This window comes from Elgaria multicarinata, chromosome 9 (assembly GCF_023053635.1).
Source record: "Elgaria multicarinata webbii isolate HBS135686 ecotype San Diego chromosome 9, rElgMul1.1.pri, whole genome shotgun sequence".
NCBI classification, from domain to species: domain Eukaryota; kingdom Metazoa; phylum Chordata; class Lepidosauria; order Squamata; family Anguidae; genus Elgaria; species Elgaria multicarinata.
In genome coordinates this window covers 68,864,899-68,892,610 of record NC_086179.1, presented here as the reverse complement: position 1 = coordinate 68,892,610, position 27,712 = coordinate 68,864,899, and the positions used below count along the sequence as shown (strand labels likewise).

At 38.7% G+C, this 27,712-nt stretch overlaps 1 protein-coding gene across 3 annotated transcripts in view; it reads right to left on the bottom strand.

Annotated features, from left to right (window-relative positions):
* Positions 1 to 27,712, bottom strand: part of PTPRZ1 (protein tyrosine phosphatase receptor type Z1) — a 134,361-nt gene that overhangs the window by 66,853 nt on the left and 39,796 nt on the right. For all 3 annotated transcript variants that reach the window (XM_063134069.1, XM_063134070.1, XM_063134071.1), the window contains exons 3-6: positions 5,585 to 5,764; positions 3,732 to 3,883; positions 1,048 to 1,143; positions 682 to 748 (exon numbers count right to left, since the gene is read on the bottom strand). In XM_063134069.1, coding sequence (XP_062990139.1) covers positions 682 to 748; positions 1,048 to 1,143; positions 3,732 to 3,883; positions 5,585 to 5,764 — 495 coding nt within the window. The remainder of the gene's footprint in view (positions 1 to 681; positions 749 to 1,047; positions 1,144 to 3,731; positions 3,884 to 5,584; positions 5,765 to 27,712) is intronic.

Genomic DNA, 27,712 nt, shown 5'->3' with positions numbered 1-27,712 from the left:
GATCCACTCTCTGTGTTGAAGTGAATAAGAGAGTTCTTTTCAGCAGAGAGAGGGTCTTTGCAACAAAGGCATGTAAATAAACCCCCCAATCTCCTCTTTTTCCCTACAGATATGTTTATGAAACAAAGGCCTTAGCTAGACCTAAGGTTTATCCTGGGATCATCCCGGGGTCATCCCTGCCTGCTCCCGGGATCCCCTGTGTGTCATTTACATGAAAAGGGATGACCCAAGGACGATCCCGGGATAAACCTTAGGTCTAGCTAAGGCCAAAGGCTATAAGATTTGGAGCACCTTTTAAAAACAAAAACAAACAAACAATACCTAGACTTTTTAAATTAACACAGGGTGGTATCCTATTGTGCCTGTGCACCAGTGGGAGTGACCACTCACCCAACAGGGATTTAGGGCTTCATAAAGCAAGTCTGGATGACTAGAAATGCTAGTTTCTGGAATGGGGCAAGTCAGTAGGTTTCACAGAAGAGAACTCTGCTGACCTGACCAATCAGAAAAGAAGCATTTCCTCTTGCTTATGGGGCTTGCTTTATGAAGCACTAAATCCCCACTGCACCAGCATTTCTCCCAGTGGTACAACTCAGGTGGGTACTGCCCATAATCACTAGGTTTAATGTTTTCAAATTGATAATTATGCAGATGGTTTCTCATGTTACACCAGCAACTCACCAAAGCGACTAACACTAGCCACCCCATCAATAATTGAACTGTAATCCGTATTATCTTCCAGACCAACCTGTTGGAAGAAATATTGTATAATTTATTCTTAGAGTTCAATGTTTTATCAGTTTGTTTATTCCCAAATTATAAAGTAGTACTTTTTATTAGTATTTTGTACATGCACACACACACACACACACACACGTGTGCGTGCACACCACCACCATGCTAAAACACTAAAGTGGATAAGGCTTATTTTTCTTATGCAAATTTAATTAGCAATAATACATGCACACACACTACAAATCTTGCTTTTAAGTTGGAATTATTACATTTCAAAGTTAAGGTGACCCAATATGCATAAACAATGATTACCTCAAATAAAATTGATAAAGCTCTCAATTTCCCATTTCCTTCAATTGCCTTATCTATATCCGGAAACTGATTTGAATCATAACAGTAGATTTGCATCTGTAAATATAATAATAATTTAGGTGGATTTCTCCCACAAAAGTATCAACAGTATAGTCTGAAAGGAATTCATATATATGCTCAGATACATACATTTACTTCACATAAGGACTTCTAAAACCCTAAGCACTGCTATGTGCTGTTTGAAATAGTCTAAACACTGCTTGGAAACATTGCATATGCTCCAGACTCAGCAAGGTGGTAATATCAAACTCTGCAAATAGGAGTGGAAGTCAATGGGGCTCCCTCCAGCCAACAGAGGTGGTGATCAGAGACGGGCAAATTCTCAAATAATGATGAAGAGACAGGCATGACGTGTTCAAAGGGCAGGTAAGCATATGCTGCATGAGGGTTCCAGTTGATTTCGGTTGTGTTCTGACTAAGCACCATACTTTGTTTAAACTTTGGTATAAAATGGATCCAATTGAAATGGCAAAACCCATGCAATGGGTTGTATGCAATATTAGTCTAATTTAAACCCCATTAATTTCAATAGGTCTACTCCAAGTAGGACTAATATTGGATCTAACCCGAAGTGCCCTTAATAGTGAATGCATGTCAAAATGATTGGGTTTGCCTGCAGGAGTCCACACATACAGTTATGATGGACTTCAGAGGTGCTTGGAATGCCTCCAAAGCCAAGTATGACGCAAATGAGCTCCTACTTTTTCCCCTAGTTTCTAGGTGGAGAAGCTACACTTATGCTGAGTTTTGAAGCAGATCTAGGTGGAGAAGCTACACTTATGCTGAGTTTTGAAGCAGATCAAGTTTCTCCAAATTTCATCATGATATCATTGTTATGTCATTAAAGAGAAGCTATTTTCCTTCATTAAACATGGGAAAAGTGAATGGTAAACACCTGCTTCTGGGTTTATTGTGAATAAACCTGGTAATTTAAATGACAATATTTTGTACTCTAGTTTCAAAAACAAAGTATGAGTCAAATTTTTTATTGACCTCTAAATAATTGAAAGACTATTTATAGTGTCCAACTAATGTCAATAAAAAAATCTGGTAGAAATAGCATTTGAGTTTTCCTTGCTATATTAAAAATGCCAAGAGCAAATCTGTATTACTATCCTGGAGAAAACTGATGCTTCTCTTCTATGGCTTCCCATTCGAAGAATTACCATTTAAAACGTTGTGGAAGAAAAGACAGGGCAGGGAAGGATAAATAGTGAAAATTAGCTTCGTAAATACACAGTTGTTCAAACAGATTTGCTGTTTTTCTTGTTCCTGTAAAAGCTAAAAGGTATGTAATGTGCTCAAAGGGAGAGAGAAGGGCTGCAGCTAGGGACTGAACCTCAGGGCTGAAGTCAAAACTCTGAAACTCATGGCTCTCCCAAACAACTACCTAGAGAGCCGCAGGTGATAGGGGCAGCAACTGACAGGCTCAGCATCAGCATCAGCATCCTTTAATTATTTTCTAAACAAAAAATGTAGTCCAGGTCAGACAGCCAGGCATGTAAATGGTTACAGATGCTCAATTTATTATGTTTATTTTAAATATATATTATCTCTTTCTATAACAAAATGGTGCTTATTCCCAAGAAAGTGGGTTCAATATCAGGGCAGCAAAAGCAAATATCATTTTTTTTCTTGGAGTCATGATGGTGCTATGATCTAAGTGTAACTACACATGATCAGAGTATAACGTAAAATAATAATCAGGGATTCTTTTTGCTCTTACATTACTAGTGTAGAAGCAGTTTTACAATGCAAGTAATACACATGGCTCTCTAAAAGGGACCCTCATAAGTTCAAGGTCTAAAATTATATAGCTGTACCACTAGGAGGGAGCTGTTTCATGTAAACTCCCTTCAAAGAAGTCCCTCCATTGAAGTAAAGGTCCATGTGTGTACTGTTGCTGTTCTACCTACAAGATAATGCTGAACTGAGTGAGTGGTTTGTTCTTAAAGACTGAGCCCCTAAGCACACATTACTTTTCTTTTTTTACTGTAGAGTATGTGCAGGACCCCCAATCTGGATCATGACTCTAGATCTACACTACTGTTTTAAAGCGCTTTATAACAGCTTTGACAACTGTATATGGAGTGGGTCCTGGGCCTCAAAACTGTTATAAAGCGCTTTAAAGTGCTTTAAAGCAGTGGTGTAGATCCTGCCTAGCTGGGGGAAAGAGTGGTTCCACCATGGTTCCAATCTATAGTCTCAAACTAGACTGGGGCCCCTGTGGTTGCTGTACAGTAAACAAAACATAACTGTTACCTACATCTTTAAGGTAATATGTGCTTTGGCACTGAGATAAATTTGAGGAAATTAATGTAACCCTGATAATTTTATACTATCTGAGTGTACAATCAACTTCAAAACTTCCTTAGATGATACCACACCAAAAGAGCTAATCCTAAACTCTAAAAACATAGAAAACCATGAAGAACTATGAACATTTATTTTGGGATTGCAAAGTTAAAATAAATAAACCTCTACATATACGAAAACTTATTACAAACAACTTCAGTCTATGGCTACTGCATATTTTAATTGCATCTCAGCACCTGAAAGAGCACATATAGTATATTCTGTTATTTCTATTGATTTATAGTACCAAAATTAACTATGCGCATTACCTCGAGAGGATACTTTTGTCCATCTATACTATGTTCAGATCCATCATGAGATATATTGCATTTTCCCCAGTGAAATGTTATCCTGCTTGCTTTAAATACAGTTTCTAAGCCTCCTCCAATTACGAAGTATTCATTTGTGAGCTTGATTTCCACTAAAGAGAAAAAGAGAGGTTAGTCAGCATACATAAGAAGAAAAACATGCAATTCAGATGCATAAACACTAGGGTGGGAAAAAATCAACATTTTAAAATGCTCAGTATAAATTACCAATTATGAGTGGGGTCCAGAATAAGTTGCTTTAACTTTGTTCCCATCAAAATCAATGAGACTTAAGTCATGATTAACTTGTCCCACTGATTTCAAAGGGATCTGAGTTAAACTAACACAGCTAGATCAAAACCAATGAACACTTCTGAATGATTCTATTGTGGACTGTAGTTATTACTGCATCTTTGGGAAATAGGCAGGGCAGAATATGAAATTCCCTGCAACAATTACAAAATAATTCTGGTAGTGCTGACTGCTTGATGGTGAAGCAAAGATTTCCAGAGGCTCTTGCAATGAAGCTCAAGGGGTGGGTAATGGCTTTACTTCCATTCTAGCTCTCCCTCCGAAAGAAAGGGCCCTTTTGCATTGTTCACACACTACATAGGGATTTCTTCTGTGCACTGAACTAGCACCTTTCTGAACCAGCACCAGTTGTATCAGTCTGAATATAATCCTATGCTTTACTGGCTATGACCAACACACTATACTGACCTGTCTAAGAAGAATCTATCTTAAGCTTTGTAATGAATAATAATTAATAGCTTTATAATGAATTAAAATTTTGCTCTAAGAAATAAAGGAAATCCAAATTCCATTATTTTGTAGTTATATAGTTTTCCAAGACACATAAGATAATCCACCATGAGCGGAAAAAGAGTATTTGATACAAGGAATTTGAAAAGAAATTTAACTATTAGAAGCAATATTAAAGTAATTTAAGAAATTCTATGACCGGCTCGAAAGAGATACTTTTTGGTACATCTAAGAGCTTTGGCTGTGCAACTGAATTTCTGAATTTTCTTCTTTGATCAATAGATGCCATACCATAAAATGCTTTGGAAATTCCCTTCATTTTCCAAAGTGATGTCTTATCAGGTAATTCTTCATGGGAAATTGCTGTCTGAGAACAGTTCAAAGCGCCCTTGAGCATGTGGATCACATTGCGCAGTTCCAGGACTATGTGAAATACCACAATCAAGGAGACTGGTATTCTACACACTCATAGGGTGAACCAAACTACAGTAGTATATATGCCAACCTCCATGTTTCTGACTGACCAGCACTCTTCTATGGGTTTATTTGTGGCTGGCTGCAACACAATTAGAGTGATGCTTCCTTTTTTAATTCCAATCCTATATATAAATGAGGGGGTTGTCTATAACCATTTTTCAAACATAGTGGGGAATATCTTTCTAAATTGCTCTTTGAAAACACTAGCTGTGTAGTTGTGAAAACATTAGCATGACAGCATGTCAAATGTAGGTATTATTAAGTCATAATTATTATGAGGAAAATACTTAAATCTTTATTTTCAGTAAGTATGCATTACTGGATTACAGTAATTATGTGATTTCTGGGGCTATTTTTGTTAATGTATTTCATTTCCCTTTGAGTCCTCTTGACTTGATGCTTGACTGCTATTGCCAGCTGCCTTCCCCATAATTGCAAAAATCCTAGCTTCAAGAGGATAAAAAAGAAAGAAAATGAATGAAGAGATTTACAACCGTAAGATTCACTTCTCATGCAAAACAAATGCACTCTTATGAACATTAAATGGATCAAAACATCAGATATGAATTTTGTACCTGTTTTGCCTGTATTGTATATTAAAGTATCTTGTGATGTTTCTTTTTCCCAGCCTTGAAATTTAAGTTCTTTAAGATTGACATTTACTTGAGTTAGATCTTCATCAATATTAATAGGTGATTGTTTAGCACCATTGCATGCTGCATATTTTTTCCACCAGCTTGTTTGATTTAATGCTCCTAAACATCAAAACAACACAGGAAAGTAATCCAAATGAAAGTAATTTAAATAGGTAAGTAATCTAAATAAATAAATAAACAAATACAGGTAAATAAATCTAATAAGCATAGTTAGGCAATATAATATATACTATATAATGCCCGTTCAGGAAAAAATTAACTTTTTCCCCTAACATCTTAAAGCCTGACCTTTTTCACACCAGTTGAGTCTGACATTTTCCATAAAGATACCACTGAGTTACTGCCATTCCCCAAAGTACCACCAAGTTGTAAATCTGATACTTAAAGAGAGGGCAACTTAAAAGAGGAATGAAAACTTGATACTTAAAAGTGTCACCCCAAACAGGATGTGCACCACCTACTACCTACTACTGGATCTACTGATCTTTTAATGAAAGTACTTCCACCTTGCCCATTTGTTGACTCATATACAGTCTATGACAGATTGGAGACATTAGTGGCTTTTCAAGAACCAAGGAAATTTAGTGGGTCTTACTTTTGAATAAATATCTAGAGATGGAAATGCAGCCTGTGCAGGCTTCAAACTTGACCACAAACTTGATCATAATCTGCTACTTTGAGATCCAAACAGGAAGAAAAAGCATATAGCATAAAATGAGTTGTAATAATTAGCATAGTAAACTGTAACTTATTCTAATATAGAATACTTTCCTGTAATCTTGTGTGCTTCCAGAATTAATCAAGGATTTTTAATTCTAGTAGAACAATTTTTCAGGTTGTCTCCAAGTACAGACACAGAACATGAAATGCTTCCTTTTCATGAATCCTATACATGTCTTCTCAGAAGTCAGTGCCACTGAGTTCACTAGGGCTTACTCCCAAGTGGTATAGGATTGCAAACTAATCTCATCTGAAAGGAGTTCAAGACAGCCAAACTAAACCCTTTCTGCTGCTTTGTCACTTTAATGAGATGATGTATTGTGGAAGGAATGTGGGGGAGTGACCAGTATATTTTGTATGAACACATTTTAAGGAAAAACATTGGTTCTTTGAAGGGCAGGATATTGACCAAAAGTTGAAAGTGCATGGCACATTCTCTGGTTCTAGATCTGTAACGAATAGTGTCTCTTTTGTTATCAACCGTGCTGCTATACGCGAGGTGTGTATGAGAGGAAAGTATTGGGCAGACCTGTATTTGGTAAGGATACAGAACAGCATTCCCCTCTGTTGCCCTCCAGACGGTTAAAATTACAAGTTCCAGCATTGGAATATACTGACTTGCAATAATGGGAGTTGTAGTACAACACCTTTGGAGGCCACTAACTTATTTGTCATCAGTTTTTCACAACCCCACAGTCACCTCTGTATATCCTATTCTCCATCCTGTCCTCATGGTTTATCTGCTTTGGGAGAATGAGAATTTCACTGGTTCTTTCTGCCTCCTTAGGGAGGATGTGGCGTTAAGGCTGGTGAGCCTTAACACCCAATTTCCCTGCCTTTTGGTGCTTGATTGGAAGCTCTAAGAGCCCTAATGCTGTTTTGTAAACCATAGGTTTTTTGTTTAATGAATAAACAAGTACAATTAACAATCAATTTCTACAAGCAATAACAATAATACAATTGACACATAATGACAAAACAAAATACAAGAGTTGTATCTAATGCTAATCAAATTTAAATTCCAGTCATTTCAACAAGTGTACTCTAAGCAGAGCTAACACTAGATACAAGCTCAAAACCCAACAGCAGCAAGAGTGAAAGATGTTATGCGCTAAGACTTGGGAGGGCTAGCTACCTTGGGAGGACTTCTGCCCTGGAAGGTGGCCTAAAAATATTTTAAATTAATAAACTGACAGCAATAAAACTAGGGCTTACAAATTAAATGTCCATCAAAAATAAAAGTATCTTCAATTAATGGCAAAAGAGACAAAAAGTGGGAGTCTGACTTATTTCAATTGGAAGAGCATTCCAGAGTCACACTACCATAGAAAAGTTGTCTTCACTTGCCAAATTTCCCAAAATGGCACCAAGAACAAGTCCTCTGACAATGAGGCTGATATGGAAGCAAGTGGCCCTAAACCATTTAGGGCTTAAAAGTCTAGAACTAGTGCTATGAATTGAGCCTAGAAGCACATAGGAAACTGGTGGAACTAACAAAAGACTGGAGTTATATACTCTGATCTTTGAATGCCAGACAAAAGTCTGGCTGCCACATTTTGGACCATTTGAAGCTACTGGACTGTTTTTATAATGTACAGTTAGAGTACATTGTAATAATCCAGTCTGAAGGTAAATGACTGAAACCAAATCCTCCTTCTCTAGGAAAGGCTGAAGCTGGCAGATCAGCCAAAGCTGATAAAAGGCACTCATAGCAATCACTGCCTCCTAAGCATTCACAATGGCTCAAGGAGAACTACAAGCTACATACCTGTTCCTTCAAGGGCAATGCAACTCCATCCACAATAAAATGAACCACCTCACCCAGATTGCCAGGCTTGACCTTGGGGGCTGTCCATGGTGCCAGGTTGGTGCCGCCTCCCTCTTCAACCCTGCACTTTCCCTCTTCCAGGACAGTGTCAGGTATTCCTTATGCCGAGGAGAGAATGTGGAGTTTCTGGGCATCCATCTGGGTCCTGGAGCTGCACTTGCCCTCTTCCTGGTGGAAGGCAACAATTTCTGGTTGCCTTCCGCCAGGCACCACCCCTGGATTGTCCCTGGAGCAACATCACATGGCAGAAGTGCCATGTTGATGTCACTCTCTTTGAAAAACTCTGGGTAAATCCCCAACTTTTTCATATCACAGCATCACAGGGAAGCCCCACAGTGGCTGTGAAGCTGCGTTTGCATCGTCTAAGCAATGCGGCGCAGATCCACAGTGACACGGGGCTTTTGCCACATATAGACAGCCCCAAATACTATCTCAGTCTTGTTTAGATTAAGCTTCAGTTCGTTAATACCATCCACTCCTGAACTGACCTCAGTGTTACCCTTCCAAGGCTGACCTGTCATTCAGGTCACACACACAGACAAATTACCTGGAGGGGTAGCAATCAGTAGGATTTCTTTTGGATTTTAACAAGTCTGAAGTTGTGTACAAGTCTGAAGTTAGTAAAACCTCTGCATAATCCTAAATTTCTAATAGGGAGATTTTAACTTGGGAGTGCTTCCAAATATATGCGGTTGTATCCAATATTAGTCTCACTTAGAGGAGATCCATTGAAATGAATGGGTTAATTAGACGAATATGGGACATGACGATGTCACAACTCCATGAAAATTTGGTAGTGATAGAGTTATGTTTGTGTTGTACCATGTGGGGTTTTGGGGGGTTGGGTGCTTGAATATTTGAAATGGCTCATAAGGCTTGCTGAAGACTTGCTTGAATTGGCCAAAAAACAAACAAACAAAACCTTTAGACAGGACACAGAAATCAGATCCTGGATTTGTATTATGATTGATTATTTAAAATCGTTTTAGTTATGTTTGTATGTGTGCTGTCTGTTTATATGTTTTATGTAAATGGTTTTACACTTTGTATAATGTATTTCAATACTTTCAATTTTTGTAAAACACCCAGAGTGCCTCGGCTATGGGACAGTAGATGTAAATAACAACAACAACAACAGCAACAGCAACAATAATAATGTTTGCTATGGTGCAACATTACAAAACACGACTTTCTGCTGTCATTACAACATTGATGCAGGGAACTGAGGTACCATTTCCATCAAATATATCAGTGTCAATGTTTATGATAGCAAGGTTCAATAAAACTACCACATCTCCTGGAAATTACTGCTCAAATATTTCATGGCAGAATTGTAATCAATCAACAACCAACTCAAGTGAGCAAACCTCTTCCCTTCTGTGACATGAAAAATTAGACTATATGGAAGGAAATGATCAATCTTGTGCGGGATGAATGGTCAAATGTTACACTGCTCATGCATGTAAACCCTTTCCACAAGCAGGCCTTTGCACAAGCACTGCAAAAGCAGTGGATATATTATATTATTGAGCGCAGCTCAGAGATGCTAGACCCATAGCTGGTATACACATTAGTCTCGTAATGAGGCAATATGTGTACAGAAACCTATCTGCATATCTACTGCATTATGGTTTGAACAATTAATACAAGTATCCCAAGCGTGTTCCTTTCCAATCAATCTTATCGTAGCTGATTCATCTTCGAATAAGCCCCAGCTTCTCCTTGCTAGAGAGTACAGGAAGTATCTCAGGGTCATATCTACATATTTCCAGGACCTAGGAAGTCTTCTCCCCCTTTGTTTCAATTTAGAGCGAAAATGATAATTAAGGCTTTACTTTTTGAGAATTGTATTTTGATTCTGTATCACATACATATTTTAACTTAAAAAATTATTTTAAGCAACATAGTGATGGGAAGGGAGTACACAAGACATTAACAATTCTCATAATCAATTAACAGCAAACAACGCCTGACCTCAGTTTCTGCTGTTTTCCCTACAATAGAGTGACTGCATGGGCTGCTGTCTTTCCACCACCCCTATGGTGGCTACTCTTGTAATTGGGACAACAACATGAAGACAGAAGCAGTTGCTGCAAGAGAGAGAAATTAAAACAGACTATGCAGCTACTTCCTTGTTTTTCTGGCAAGGAATATTTGGAATGTCTTAAAGGTAAGGGATTCTTAATCTGCTGAGAGTGAGGGATAAGGAACATGCTGGAAGGTGACAGCATTTTTAATACATGAATGCATACACTCAGATGAAGAACACATAGTAGAACAGCAAACGTTTCATTTAGGGTGATCATATGAAAAGGAGGACAGGGCTCCTGTATCTTTAACAGTTGTATAGAAAAGGGAATTTCAGCAGGTGACATTTGTATGCATGCAGCACCTGGTGAAATTCCTTCTTCGTCACAACAGTTAAAGCTGCTAGAGTGGCCAGATACAAAAGAGGGCAGGGCTCCTGCAGTTTTAACTGTTGTAATGAAGAGGGAATTCCACCAGGTGCTGCATGCATACAAATGACACCTGCTGAAATTCCCTTTTCAATACAACTGTTAAAAATACAGGAGCCCTGTCCTCCTTTTCATATGGTCACCCTATTTTACTATCCCCTCAAAAGAAAGAAAGAAGCTGAAAAGATATTTGAAGACAAGTTAGTATAAAACTGTTGTATTGCAAGAATCTTAAGACACCAGAGACATCTTCTTAAACACTCCTTTATTCTCGGCCTAGACTGCAACCGAAACTCTAACAAACATACTCCAATCTTCCTGACTCCACCCCTTTACTTCCTCTTCCTCTCAGCTCCCCTCCATGCCCCTCCTACAACTCCCAACATGCAATTCACCTACCACAATACCACAAAAACAATATCAACTACACAAATTTAGGCAATAATTCAAGAATATTCTGCTTGCCGAGTCCCATTGAATGGGATTTAACTATGATTTATTACAATCCAGATTGCAACTTTAGGTTATAATTCTTCTTTAAATTATGTGAATAACAATGACATAAATTTTCCTACAAGTTAATTAATATACTTTCATTAATATTCCTGTACATAAAACCAATCTCATATTTAGTTACTAATTCATCTGGTCTATAACTATTCCAGTACTTAATAAACTGAGTCAATTTTTAAAAATAAAGTTAGTACTGAGTTCATCTGTCAGCAGTTTATAATAATTAATTTAGTTCATGAGCATGATAGTTAATATCTTATTTTTCAATTGATCGATTGATGGTATATGAACTTTTTATCTAGCTTTAGCCAGCAAGATCTATCCTGCAACTACCACATATATTATCTTATCCTGCAACTAGCATGTGCAATAAATCTACATGAATGATTTACTGCACACTCATGATTGGTCACTCATGGAAGTTTGTGGGTCCTTTCCATGATGCTCTCAGCCTCCAGCACTTCTCTTGTACTTTCCAAGTTTTCCGCGGCTTAATTTGAAATGAAAATTCAAACTAGTAATAAAAAGGCCTGTTTTCCCTACCAGTGTGAAAAGAGGAAATCCCGCAATAAGATACTGCCATGAACGAGAAATGAGAGATGATGATGATGATGATAATAATAACAATAATAATAATAATAATTTTTAAAAGGCATCTGTGGTGTCTACAGAACACAAGGATCAAAATTAACTTTTGGCTAGCATTTTTTTTTTACTTAATGGTAAGGGTCATGAGCTACAGCAGGGGCTGCATGCCATCCATGGTCAATGTGTGGTTCACCCCTAAGTGCAGGCTGAGAACGGTTGCTTCACCTTTCTGCATGCCAGGGCTAGCCCTGCCCTGACAGTTTGATAACCCAAAAATATTTACTTAATTCTTTTCTGCAGCAATTATTCCCTGCCCATATACTACAGAGAAGAATTGGGATGGAATTAAGGAAATCTAGGATGAATGCGGGGGGTGAAGGGGGTTGAGTTGTGATGTAAGTAAAATCAAGTGGCTGGGTGCTTTGCAACAGAGACATAGAGAGTTAAAAGACACAGCTACAGCTGGAAAAGATGAGAATGAATGTATTTAGAAAAAACTGTGTGAACAAAATAACATGGAACTGCCCAGCTCCACAAACCAGCCATCAATGTGCAAGTTGGTATCTTAAGTCCAAAAATGGTCCAAGAGTATAAGAGCTTCTCTACATTAAGCCCTTACCAGGCTTTCTTCTTCTGGAGTCTTTCTGGGTTATGGTGAACTCGTGATTTGGAATTATAAACTTCCTACCTTGGTAATGGTCTATACTGTATGTTCAATGAAACATCTAGTGGCTGCCGATATGCTGCGTCTATTTTTATTTCAGTTTATCTATGCTCTTTTTGAAAACAGGATAAAAGGGAAAAGTGCGGGAGACATCCAAGGCTAGATGTCCAAGGTCAGTTCTGCTTTATAGCAGAACTGAAGTTCACTGATAACTGTTGGGGCACAATCCACATTCCATATACCACTTTCATAGTGCCATTTCCTGCTTTTTATTCCACATTTGTAACGATTTGACACAAGGTGTAGATCTGGCCCTGAAGGTTCACGATATGAGCTAATGGTGATTGACCAAGAAAGATCTTCAGGTTGTGGTGGACAGATTGATGAAAATGTCAACCCAGTGTGTGGCCGCTGTAAAGAAGGCAAACTCAACATTAAGCATTATTAGAAAAGGAATTGAGAGTAAAACTGCCAGTATCGTACTGCCCTTATAGAAAGCAATGGTGCAACTACACTTAGAATATTGTGTACAGTTCTGGTCACCACACCTAAAAAAGATATTGCAGAGCTGGAAAAAGTGCAGAAAAGGGCAACTAAAATGAACAAGGGACTGGAGCGTCTCCCCTATGATGGAAGTTTACAATAGCTGGGGTTGTTTAGCTTGGGGGGAAAAGAGGGTAAGGGGAGATATGATAGAGGTGTACAAAATTATGCATGGTGTGAAGAATGTGGATAGGGAGACATTTTTTTCCTACTCTCATAAAACTACACACACACACACCCCGGGTCATCCCATGAAGCTGATTGGTGGGAGGCTCAGGACAGATAAAAGGAAGTGCATAGTATTCATTACCACAAGATGTAGTGATGGCCACCAATTTGGATGACTTTAAAAGGGTGTTGTATAAATTTCTGGAGGAGAAGGCTATCAATGGCTACTAGTCCTGATGGCTATGTGCTACATCCGGTATCAGAGGCAGTAAGTCTATATGCACTAGTTGCTGGAGAACATGGGTGGGAGGATATCCTGCTTTTGGGTTCCTGGTCAACAGCTGGTTGGTCACTGAGTGAACAGAGTGCTGGACTAGATGGACCCTTGGTCAGATGCAGCATGGTTCTTCTTATGCTCTTATATTCTTATGACGATGTAAAGGACCCACAAATTTCCATGAATAACCAATCATGAGCACATGATAAAAGAGAACTCTAAGAATGAATTTGAGAAATACCCTTTTCAGTCACCAGTAGACTAATACAGGAGACAATCTTTTTGCTGGGAGAAACTCTGCATTTTTCTTTAGTAAGAATTTGAATGTTATGCAGTACTTTTGGAATATGTCAAATTTTTAAGATTTTTTTTTTTAGTGCTATTACATATGCATAGGCCCTTGTGGCAATGTGTTTTATTAACTCATTTTGAAAATACGTTTTAATATTATGTGTTGTCTCATTTGTATTTTATTATTAATGTTACAGCCCCCTGAAAGAAGACCTCAAAATAAGGGACAGGCCAAAGCACATTGGGCTTCTTGTCAGCAAACCAATTTTGTATCCTGATAAAGTGTTTCTCTCCTTTGTGACCCCGTTTGGATGCTCAACTCCTTCTACTTTTTGGTATCTAAAGACCAACGGAGAAGCCAGCACAGTTTTACAATATAGATTTCAAACTTAAGATCCTTCCTGTGGGTGACTAATGGGAAAGCACAGAGTCTTTCAGTTTCCCTACAGCATATGAAAAAGCTGCTGATCTTTGCATGCTGTCACCAACATCCAGGAAGGATAAAAGAAGAAAGAGTTTCAAAAGGTGCTATTCATGAAAGAGCTAAGACTTCTGGCTATGATGAATTAATCAAATGGTGCATATGCCAGGAAACATTAACAGCAATTGGAAAGCTTTCAAAAAGACCCTATTCTGCCTGTCTCAGCAGCTGGTGGAACTGAGCATACAGATAAGCAGAGTGAAATATTATTCTTTACAAGTTGCAGAACCATAAGGAATAGAGGTAATATATTTACATGAAAGAAAGAAGCAGAAATAGGTGAAATGTAAGTCCTTCAGCTGAAAGTTAATGCAATTCTTTTTCGTGACGAGAAGTATAATAAATAATCATAGTAATGTGTTGTATCTAATATGCACATTTGAATAATTGTAAACACATATCAGATACAACTAAGGTGGGTTAAATATTACACACCCAATAAAATAACATACAGTTACAAGTAAATGTACTTAAAATCACAGTGAGATATACAGGCAGGCTAAAAGGTTAACTTGAACAGATCAATTCAATTTATATATAACTAGCAGCACACGTCCAATTGATTTCACTAGGATTTACTCCCATGTAAGTGAATATATGACTGCAGCCTAAATTGCTATTAGCCACTCTAAGCCCAGAATGATGATGATGATGATGATGATGATGGACTCAAAAAGTGTCCAATTAAGCTTTTAGTTTATAAATAATGTCTATATTGTACTTTCTACAGAAAATCAAGTACCATTACTTCTGTCCTACAGATGAGGCAGAGAGATTAACAGCATAATCCTATGTATATTTAGAAGTAAGCCACTGTGTTAACTGGATCTTACTCATAGGTACAGTAAGTATGTATAGGATTGCAGCCTAATTGACTCAGATGTGCTGGATGATAACAAGCCATGGTGCCATAAGAAGCATTCTGATATGTTAGAGTTGTTTACATATATAATTTATGCAATGAGCTTTTAAAGAAATATATCACGACTAGAGTGAAGTCCACAACTAACAATGACCAGGAAGGAGAGAGATATTTTCTAAATTATCACAAGTATAGGAGATATGACAGCTAGTGTAGTGTAGAGGTTAGAGTGTTGAACTGGGACTTGGGGTTATAGTCCCCACTCAGCCATGAAGCTCACTGGGTGACTTTGGGCAGTCAGCCTAACCTACTTCACAGGGTTGTTGTGAGGATAATATGGAGAGGAGGAAGACTACATGAGCCTCCTTCGTTTCCTTGCAAAAGGAAAAAAGGTGGGGTATAAATGTAATAATAAATAAAAATAAAATAAATATTAGGATTAATTATGTTCCACAAAGAAATTTGGAAAGATGAGTCAGTTGAGAAATAAAGCTGCAAATTCACATTTTAAGTTTTGCAAGACTTGTACACTGTCCAATATAAACCCAAATGAATGAATGAAAAACTAGTAATCTGCAGCCAAATATGTGTTGATGAGTTCAAATAAATAAGTCATATTCAGCACCTCTCCACAGTCTTTTTGTCTTCAGTGCCCTTGTGGCTCCCTAACCTACTGTCCCCAGTTCCCAAAGCTCAATTAATTGTTGTCCTGGAATGGAATATAGAAAGGCACTGACTGGGTTCAGACAACATGATAACCTATAGTGGTTTAAATAGTTGACAGTTAGGCCTTAGCTAGACCTAAGGATTATCCCAGGCAAAAGGAGGGGTCGTCCCTGCCTGCTCCCGGTATCCCCTGTGTGTCATTTGGATGTACAGGGATGATCCTGGGATGATCCTGGGATATAAGCCTGGTCTAGCCATGGCCTTAGTTATTTAACCCACTATGGGTTATTGTGTTGTGAGGAGGGAGTTTTTTAACCAACGGTTGGTTATTTGGCCGAAATAACCAATGCAAATAACCAACACTGTGCAGAGTTTGCAATTTGAACCACTGTTGGCTATCAAGTTGTGTGGAGGCCACCATTGGTTATGTCATCAGTCACAGAGTTGCAAGGCAGGAGTGATCAAAGCAGAGGCTGCTGCTGTAGTGCAACTGGCAGGAGGACTGAGGGGGGAGAGAGGGCAGGGGATAAGTGAGTCAACTCAATGTGGAGTAATAGTCAACTCAATGCTGATCCTAATCCACACCACAGTTATCATGTTGTGTGGGGAGTACCCCCTAAATAAACAACTGTTGAGTTATTACTCTACTGTTGACTATCATGTTGTCTGAATGCAGCCACTTACTCCTCTTTGCTGCTGCACAACACACAACCTTATGATATTAACCAGTTCCCCAAAATGCTTTCTGCTGTTCTATAGAATCCTATTATACCATTGAGGCTGCAATTCTACATCATTCACCTGGGAATAAGCACCATTGAACTGAATGCAACTTACATCTTAGTAGAGATATAGGACTGCACTGTGAGTCAACTGCCTGCTGAATTAGTCTTTTTCTATTACCATGCACCAATTTAGGCTAGATCTACACTAGTGCTTTTTATTGGTATTGAAATGCACTGATAACTGTTTGGGGCACATTAGACATTCTGTATACTGCTTTTCTAGCATTATTTTCTACTTTTTATTCTGTATTATTCAAAATACTGCAACAGGTGTCATTGTGTGTGCTATAAGGTAGAAATACGGAAGCATCACCATGATGGGATCGTATCGATATGACATGAATTGTAGATCTGGCTTAGTTTTATTTTAGCCTTGTGAGATGCTGAAAATTAAATTGACCTTACTTTTTACGGGGTTCCAGCCTGTGGTTTCTATTTCCAACCTGTGGCTCTCCCTAAAAACCCTCATTGCTTCCTAATCTATTTTAACCTCATTATGGAACTGGAAACTGGCTGGATCAGTCTTGGAAACTTGTATGCAGACTTGTCAACTTGTATGCAGACTTGTCGACAGCATAATCATGAGGGTAATTTATTTAGGAATAGGTAAGTGATAGCATCCACACACCCACAAAACACAACCCTAAAATATAGATTGGTGCTCCCTGGTGGAAATGATAGGTAGAATTCTGCCAGGAATTCTGAGATATGGAAAGATGCTCTGCTGAAGACTAGGGGTACTTGCTGCCTGCCACCGTCACATACCTGAATGTTTGAGGCCATTGGGGGAGGAGGAGGAAGCAGAAGAGGGACAAACAAAAACAAAGCAGGGAATCTGTGTCTGCTTCAATTCTGCTCTCCAGAATTCCAGCAGGAATCCTTGCCTATGTGTGTCCCACTGTCCAAATTCTCACAACACCCCTAACCAGAATCACTCACAGATCCACCTCTGGAAGCATATCCATGGTGTGAGAGGATATTAGTAATCTAAGAAATGGGTCACCTCCAAGGGATCATTTCCTTCTTCCTTGGTTTGATGCCTTCCTGCCCTGAGAGGCTAATTTTCTGTCACATCAAAGGAGTTGTCAGTGGGACACCTCTTCCACATCCCTGGAAGTCTTATTTATATGCCATCCGGTCTCTTCTCCAAGTCACAACATTCATGCGGGCAGGGAGGGTGGGATTTCAGGAAAAATACCAGTGCAGTGAGTGCATTGCGGTCATAATCCAAATGGGGGTCAAACACACTTACTCTTGGGGCGGGGGAGATTATTCCCAACTATTTACTATGCAATTAATGTAACGTGTTGTTTTACCCTTAGCCTCAAGGGAATCAACCTTAGGAGCCAGGTGGTCTATGTATTAAATGCACAACAATCTGGCACACATTTGGAGAATTATACATGTTGTATTGAGTGCAAATCACTGGAATGCCAATGTGCACCTATTAACTTTCTAATTTCATAATTGGGTTTGTCTGTAAGGCTATTTTAATTAAAAAGTTAAGGGATTTCTAATTAAAATTCAGTTTTGACAGATAACCACACTCAAATATGCATTCTGATGTGCATTAACCTCTTACTTTCACCCTTATCCAACCACCAATAACTTTCACAATGGAATGTCAATCAGATAGAATCAAATATAGAGAAGTTTCATAATTGTCTCCACTAACAGAACAACATCCATGGCATTTTGTAACTTCTCTTCTTCAGATAATCCAATCATTTGTTTACAATATGACAAAGTGCAATGGCAATTTCATGAGCCACCATGGTTCATTATTAATCGTCACTCCAAAGCATATAGTTTCCTTTACCTGTTATTATTGAGGGTCAGTGTTATGATCATAGGACTCAAAATGTTCCTTGACTTGATGCATGGAGGGAAGCCATTTTGGGGAACCTCAGCAGAAATTTGAAAATGGCAGCACACTTTTAGACATTAGTTATAGAAGAATTTTACTGTGTTAAAGCTGCAGTAGTATGTATACTTACAGGAAGTAAGCTTCATTGAACACAATGAACCTTACTTCTATGTAAACAAACAAAGGATTGTGTTATATGTTAACTGCACACTGTATCTCTTGTAGTATCATTTAATATTACAGCAATATTACAGTTAGAATGTTAACCAATGATAAGAATAAATAGTTGATACATATTTAAAATTGAAAGGGGACATCAGCATACAGTTTGCTTAGTGGGATTGTGCTACTCCAGGATTGGGCAATTTGTGGTCCTCCAGATGTTTTGGCCAACAACTCCCATCATCCCTCACCATTGCTATGCTGGCTAGGACTGAAGTGAGTTAGAGGCCAAACATCTGGAGGACCACAAGTTGCCAACCCCCTTCTTACTCTGAGCTCCTTCAGATGGGAGAAAATCACATTCCCTTACCATGGCTCTGCTTCCTGCTTCTCTTCCACTTCTGCAGAAAGCTGTAATTACATGAGGAAGAGAGCAGCAACCATGTGGCTTGTACAGCCTCAATGCAATTGAATAGGACAATGCCCTCTAGTGGGCATTTTATAGCACAACTTTGCCTGCGCACGCAGGAAAACTTGACAAATATTGATATATCTCTGAAGAGTCAGGTTTTCTTTTGTTTTATTTTTAGCTCTACAACCAGAAAATGGATCGTGAGATGCACAGGAGGCTGATGTCAGCGTCAGAATAATCTGTGAACATCCATGAGTGGCCAGTAAAACACTCATTTAAAGATGCTTTCTGATAAATATCTTAGTTGTTAGTTCAAGTGCTAAAATGGGCAATTAATCTATAGCAAAGTAGCCAACTGGATCTGGCCTGTGACAACATACCATATTTCTTCGATTGTAAGACGCACACTAATTTCAGTACTACCAACAGAAAAAAAGCTTTGATTCGAAAAAGAATAATCGCACCTGCTATTCTAAGACGCTCCCTGTTTTTAGAGATGTTTATATAGGGAAAAAAGTGTGTCTTAGAATCGAAGAAATACGGTATTACATTTCTTAAAATGTGATAAGAAAAATATAAATTGTAACAAACTGCCGTATTCTACACTTTAATGGAAATCTTTAATTCCCCCATTTCTTTTCTGGATTTTGTATGAAATGCCCTAGCTATGCCCAAATGAATTGGCTCAATGATGGAGATGACCACGTGTGTCAGGTTGTGAAACAAAATACACTTCCAGCACTGCTTTTTTGAGAATATACTGGCCACTGAGAATACAGATGATAGTTGACAATCCCTAGGTTGAGAGTAAAATATTTGCCTTTAATTACTTGTTTATTCAAGCCATATTATCATTATTCATTAAGTTTAACCATACTTGGTATGAGGTCTCTCTACTGTTCTTTGGTACTGTCTGATATTATAAACTTCTGGGCATTCGGATCTGGCCATTCATTTTCTGCTTCTCTCCTTAATTTACAGTATGCTTAACATAATTTTTAACTGGATTTATTTCTTCTGAAATGACATGCAGAAGTTCAACTTCAAAACACTTCACCAGGCCAAAAAAGAGACAAAGGAACAAAAGGGATTTCATAGCAGGAAGAATGGAGATCTTGCTGTACACTAACAGACATTAGTTAATTAAATTGTTTGAGGCAACTGAACAATCAGCAGTGGAAAAGAACCAAAGCAATAAAATCAATACCATGCCTGTCAGAATTGTGAAAGCTGATGCCACTGGACTATGTATAATTCACTGACTGAGATAATATCAATGCTCTCTTCTTACTATTTCTTAAACTCAATGAAACCATGAAGACCAATGAAAACGTGTACATTTTGTGGTTGGAAACAGGATTCCTTTCCAGGATTCAAGAGAACTGTTTCTCCTACTCAAGCAGTACTGGTTAGGGGATGCAACAATGCCCATTTCTTTCCCACTTTGATAAACATGTTTAAGTATATTTATGCATGTCTTCATATGGCTGGAGGAAAGTCAGGTCATTCAAATTATCTTAGTGTTATAGGACAGGAATAAACGATGTTGGTACCCAAATAATGTGTTCATTCCCTACAAAAACTTCTATTTCTTCATTTTCTGTAGAAGCAGAAATGCATCAGGACCTCTGATAACAAGCAACGGTCTAAAGGTGGGTGTGGAGGCAGCAATCCAGGGGCTCATCTTCTCTTTCCCTTATCTAACACTGTTTAATATCAGAAAATGGAGAATGCAACAATCAGGATATTACTATGAAAACATATTGTCTCTATTAGCATATTTGGAAGTTCAGGACATAATTCCTCATTATGGCAGCACTACCCTTTCCACAGGTAAGCTTCAAATTCAGTCCGGACACAAGAGGTTAATAAATGCCCTGGGAATTAAAATTCTGTTTTCTGTTTTCACTTAGAAAAAAAAAGATAGATGATACATATGGCCCTTATTTTTCCGTGTTGTGCAATTTCCATAATGAACTGCAAATTTCCATATTCTTCATCATAGCAATAGTTATGCTGGTCCCTCAGGATAAGAGATAAAGTAGAGAGAGAGAGATGTTACTTTTTATTGGACATCTCCTTCAGACAGCCACAGCAATCAACATTATCTTGATGTCTACAGAGCATGAAATTAATTCCATTTCTCTGCTCCCTTTTGCTACATAATGAAAGTTCACATTTTGAGACAAATATAGTGTTCCAGAGTAGTGTCACTACTAGAATTCCTATCAGGTTTCTATACGTGCATGCACAAAGCTGCTTCAAATTAATTGAAAATGCAAATTTTCCATACTTCCTAGTACAGAAAAATCTTTCCCTAAAATATTATCTTACACATAAAAATGTATGGGTGCATAATTTTCTATGCAGGGAAGTTTATTCTTATTTTTCATAATAATTGTTTAGCAGGTTCCCTGCCTATTATTATAAACCTCGAGCAATGAATAAATGGACCCAATTAATCTGCTTAAGGAAAAATAGTTTTTCCCTATTTTATGTAGAACTGTTGTTAGTTTTATTCATTTTACTATGTCTAAATATATGACACAATGGGCCATGATGTAAAAGACTAAAGCCATGCTGATGCACATTTTGTTCTTTGAATAGTTTTAGTTTCTTATACATTTTGTTAAAATAGCTAGATTGTCATTGAGAGCTAGAGTTCAATGGCAGTATATAAGATTTATTTTACTGGAACTGTTCTTTCATATTTCTGTAGTGCCATTATGTAATCACTTTTTCCTCTAGAACTATCATGGTTTCAAAACCCATTCTGTGTGAATATTCCATTGAATAGGATTTTACTCTGTTTTGACTTGATAACATTATGTAAGATGATTTAGAAGCTGCATTACAAAATCACTATTCTTCAAACTTAAACATTTTGTTTGAACATTACTTCCATGAGATATTTCAATAAAGATTTTTAAAACCTTTCTTTAAAATAAGAAATGTTAGAGATTTTTTTTCCAGAGTAAGAGGAAGCATTGTTATTTTTGTTTTCCAGTTAGACTAAATAACAATCTTAATTAATAAAAACTTGCAATCTTCTGGACTTAATGTGACCAGGCTACAGGCTACTGCTTTCCGCATTTGCACCAGCATTGCTCAGTGATTCCTGATGCTGCCTGTACAATTGTGTTAGTTCAGTAAAATAAAACATGTTACCAGTTTAATCTCTGTCATTGAAATTGCAAAATGTATGCATTTTTGTTAAAGTGATTCAAACGCAGAAGCTATACTCTCTTCAGTGGAAAACTTAACGCATTGAAGGCCTTGCTTATTTTTTAAAATAAATGTGCTATAAGCTAATTTTCCTTTTGGCTTATTAAACGAATATATGTGTAACAAATCCAGCCTCCCCAAATCCTTCTTTCTGGAAAGGCCTCTGAACAAGGACTATGGACAAGCTATGAGAGACCCCAAAATTTACATTTCCAATTCCACGCTGACTCAACTTTATGTTAAAGAGGCCTTGTAGAATGATTGGCAAGTTTGAATTTCACTCTGTTTGGGAGCTGCCCAGGCCCCCATAGAAATACTTTTGGTCTTTCTCTTTGTCTTCATGTCGATAGCAAAGAGGCAACACCACCCTAAGCTATACCAGGAAGTTGCAGGTGGTGCTCCTCAAGAAGAAATCAGCAAAGCAACTTATGTTCAGTGATACATAAATCTATTAAATAAATATTTAATAAATAAATAAGATTAGAGAGGGGAGGAGGTAGGGTGACCATATGAAAAGGAGGACAGGGCTCCTGTATCTTTAACAGTTGCATAGAAAAGGGAATTTCAGCAGGTGTCATTTGTATATATGGAGAACCTGGAGGGGATCTACACTAGTCAAGTTAGAACGTGTCTTACCATTATTAAGTGTGCGTTTGGTAGTATTTCGCCACATGACGTATAGTTTGTGACGTTTTATTGTTGTCTGTTCTCCGATTTTTATTTTGAACTTCTCTGAAATAAGTCGTTCTATTTGGGATGATGTGGCCGATTTCATCATATTAAATGGGTTTCCTGTAGTTCTTAATTAGCCAATCACATTCCTGGGGGCATGTTTATGTAATTTCCGCGCCCAAAGTTGGAGCCGTTTTTTTCTTTCAAGCCTCTTATTTGCAGACACTTCCAGTTTCACTTTTGAGAGGCTGCTTGCTGGATTGTATATAGGTGGAGGATTGACTCGGAGAGAAGAGGAAGTGGGAGGGGAAATTGGCAGACGGGGAAATAGAACAAACGGAATTATTTTCTTAGTGTGGTCAAAAGGAATGCATTCCCATGGAAAGAGAAAAGTAAGTAAACGTTTTAAAAACTGCTACATTTTAAATCGTTCAAAAACAAAACCTTCAATGACTGTAAAAACAACATTTCATATACAAGTGTAGATCCCCTCCTGGTGAAATTTCCTCTTCATTACAACAGTTAAAGCTGCAGTAGCTATACTAGGGTGACCAGATTTAAAAGAGGGCAGGGCACCTGCAGCTTTAACAGTTGAGATGAAGAGGAAATTTCACCAGGTTCTCCATATATACAAATGACACCTGCTGAAATTCCCTTTTCAATACAACTGTTAAAGACACAAGAGCCCTGTCCTCCTTTTATATGGTCCCCTCCCCAATCTTATTTATTTATTAAATATTTATTTAATAGATTTATATACCACTGAACATAAGTTGCTTTGCTGAGTTCTTCTTGAGGTCCTGATAAGTTTTAGTGAGTTAGTTTGATGTTTCATCTTATTTAAAAGTAACTATTTCTGATCTTCTCTCTGCTTCGTTCCTTAATAGATATATTGAACTGGAAACTGGAGTAGTTTTGATTATTTTGTCTAGTCTGAAATGTATCTTTATCTATGAAGTGGACTGCTTGGCAAACATGCTAACCTAGGTGCTAAGGAGGTTAAAGAAAGTTCTGAAAAAGGCCTATCCTTCTCCATATATAAAAGCCATACAGCTCTCTCCTGGGCAGGATAAAGGATATTCAAAAATACACAAGTGCTCCTATGCCACTGCTATTTATAAAGGAAAATGATTAGTCATCAACACTCTATCACATTCCACCACTGCCCCTGCCTAGGGCAAGGTGGGTTTTCTTGTGGTCTGCAGCAGAAGTTGCCTTAAAAACACAAAACTAATGATGGATGTCTCCTATGGCAAACCGTACAAAGTATCTCCATCATGATGTTTGTGTGATTTGTTGACTCAATTTTTATCTAAGGGCAAAAGCAAATGATCATGTCAGTGGACATGATCCAACACTGCTGCTCTGCTTACACTATTGAAATACCACAACAAGTTTCCCTGTAAAACTCATCATGCCAGTTTACACTGTTGGCACACCACTAGAGGTCGCTTACACTAGTAGTATGTCAATAGGACCATCAGTGTTAGATACTGTCCAGAGATTCATTCAGCACTAATATGAATGCAGATTCAGAGCCTAATTTGAAACAAGGTTCTTCAGGGCTGATACCCTTATTATCTTTTCCTTTTCTGTTTTTAAATCCCAGGGCTCAGTCCCTGTACCCATGAAGGAGGAAATTAATGTAATTAGTGGGCTGGCAGCCAAGACATAGTCAAAGATGTAAAATTCAGCCCTTAATACACAGCCTCCAAAATTTCCCTTGGATGTCCTCTTCATTGATGCCAACACTCTTGTTACTAGGATGTGTAAGATAGGGGTGTGCACGGACCCCCCGCTCCGCTTCACTTCCAGATCCGCGATTTGCGGATTGGGCCGCTCCGCCCCGCCCCCACTCCGCCTATGTCCACTCCGCTCCGCTCGGAGATCCGGATCCGGATCGGAGCTCCGTTTCCCCCCCCCATAGGCTTGCATTAAGCTAAAAAAGTATACAACTTTTTTTCTGTTAAAGTTAGAAACCTCAAGTTTGGCACCATGACACCTCATGGAGGTATACACACGCACGCCAAGACTCAAGGCAGTCCCATCATCCCCTGATTTTTGGGGAATTTATGAAAACCAGGCACCCCATTCACACCCCTTTCCATAGCTCCGTCAATTTGCATGTTAAAAATCTCAAACTCGCCACCATGATAGCTTGTCCAGGGATACATATGCACGCCGAGACTCAAGGCAGTCCCATCATCCCCTGATTTTTGGGGAATTTATGAAAACCGGGCACCCCATTCACACCCCTTTCCATAGCTCTGTCAATTTGCACATTAAAAATCTCAAACTCGCCACCATGAAAGCTTATCCAGGGGTGCACACGCATGCCGAGACTCAAGGCAGTCCCATCATCCCCTGATTTTTGGGGAATTTATGAAAACCGGGCACCCCATTCACACCCCTTTCCATAGCTCCGTCAATTTGCATGTTAAAAATCTCAAACTCGCCACCATGATAGCTTGTCCAGGGATACATACGCACGCCGAGACTCAAGGCAGTCCCATCATCCCCTGATTTTTGGGGAATTTATGAAAACCGGGCACCTCATTCACACCCCTTTCCATAGCTCCGTCAATTTGCACTTTAGAAACCTCAAACTCGCCACCATGATAGCTTGTCCAGGGATACATACGCACGCCAAGACTCAAGGCAGTCCCAGCGGCAGAGCCCGGTAAAGGACCAAGGGAGAGGGGGACCTTATTGAATGCATTGATTTCAGTCAGCATTCTCTAAATATGACAATGTCTGAACTTAATCCCATATTTATTCAGTGAAGGATTAGCTTCAGGTTAACTACATTGCTCCCTTGTTAAACACTTGGCAACTGTAGAATTACAGAAGTCCTACATAAATAGCTTCAAAGACAAAGCTCTTAATACCTCTTGTTTTGTAATGCACTATAAAATGTACATATTTACAAAGGAAAAGTGAGGAAATATATTATCAGTAGTGGTATTATTTATTATTTCTATATAGCCAAAGATCTCTATGCAGTTTAAAAATATTAAACCCTTAAAAACACAATATAAAACATGACATAAAAACCTTTTACATACAAATCAAATTTAAACACTCAACAATAAACATCTTGGGATCAGTAAAGACCTTAACATATGCTGTCAAATAATTGGGAGTAGATGAAATTCTTAACCTGGCACTGAAAGGACTGACAATGTTGGCACCACGTGGACCTCAATGGGGAGAAGATTCCACAATTAGGAGGCTACCACTGAGAAGGCCCTCTCCCTTGTTGCCAAACTTTGACCTTTTGTTGGAGGAGGCACCTGGAGGAGGGCCTCACATGATGATTGTGGTGTATAAGTAGTTTATATCTGAAGAGGCACTCCAACAGTCCTTTCAGTCCTGATCCATGTAAGACTTTATAGAACAACACCAACACCTTGAATTGGGTTCAGAAACATTCAGGCAGCCAGTGCAAGTGGGCCAGAATTAATAATATATGTTCAGACCTTCCAGTCCTTGTAATTAATCTGGTTGCTGCATTTTGCACACACAGCAGTTTTATAGCATATTCAAGATGGGGTGCACTGCATTAATTTAACAGTTATCCATGTCCACATCAGGGCATAACTCCGCCATCAACTGAAGCTGGCAGAAAGCACTCCATGCCACTGAGGACACCTGGGCCTCAAGTGACAATGTTGACTCCAGGAGAACACCCAAGCTACAAACCTTGTCCTTCAGGAAGTGTGTAAGCCCATCCAGAATAGGTTGAACACTTTACATCCAGACATTAGAACCACCCGCTAACAGCATCCCAGTCTTATCAAGAATGAGATGCAGTTTACTAGCCCTCAACCAGTCCATTGACCTAGCACATCTACAGCCTCACTTCATCAGCATACTGATGACAATGAACTTAAACATTCCTGATGACTCCATTCAACAGTTTCGTGTAGAAACTGGGTGCCAGAACTGATTCCTGTGGAACCCCATACTGGAGAATTCACAAGTCTGAGCTATATCCCCTAAGCACCTCCTTCTGGAGCCAACCATCCAAGTAGGAGCAAAACCACTGCAAAGAAATACTTCCCACTCCCAACTCAGACAATCGCCCCAGAAAGCTGATGATATCAAAAGCCACTAAGAGATTAGGGATAATCAACAGGGTCACATGTCTCTCTCCCAACGTGGGTCATATATAGGGTGACCAAGGCTGTTCATGTCAAAATCTAGCCTGAACCCTAACTGAAATGGATCCAGTTAATTGGCCTCATTCAAAACTGGTCAGCAACCTTGCTAAGAAAAGTTAAATTTGCTATCAGACTGAAGTTGCTGATATTTTCCAGGTCCAGGGAGAATTTCTTCAGGAGTGGTTTCACTGCCACCTTTTTCAGATGGCTTGGGACTACCCCCATCTCACAAAGGGGCATTAATCACCTCCCTGGCCCAGTCAACTGTTCTGTCCCTGCCAGTTTTAAAAGCCAAGAGAACTAAGGATCCAATATGGAAGTGGTTGCACAAACCTGTCCAACCACCATGTCAACATCTTCAAGCTGTACCAACTGAAATTCACCCAACAAAACTGGACAAGACTATGTTCTGGATACATCACCTGATTCACCTGTTATAGTGCTGGAGAGTATGTCCTGGTGGATGCAAGATATTTTATCCTAGGATTGTCTTGCAAACATATCACACCAGGCTTCTGATGGATCCACAGTATCCTTTTGGGCCAGCATATAATAAGCCCTGGATACCCCTGAAAAGCTCCACTTCAATAGGATTCAATAGAAGCGGATATATATTGTTTCTTTGCTGCTCACTGTCCCTGAATATACTTGAATGCACACCAGTGTTCAACTGCACCCACAAGGAGTTTTTCTCCATCTGCACT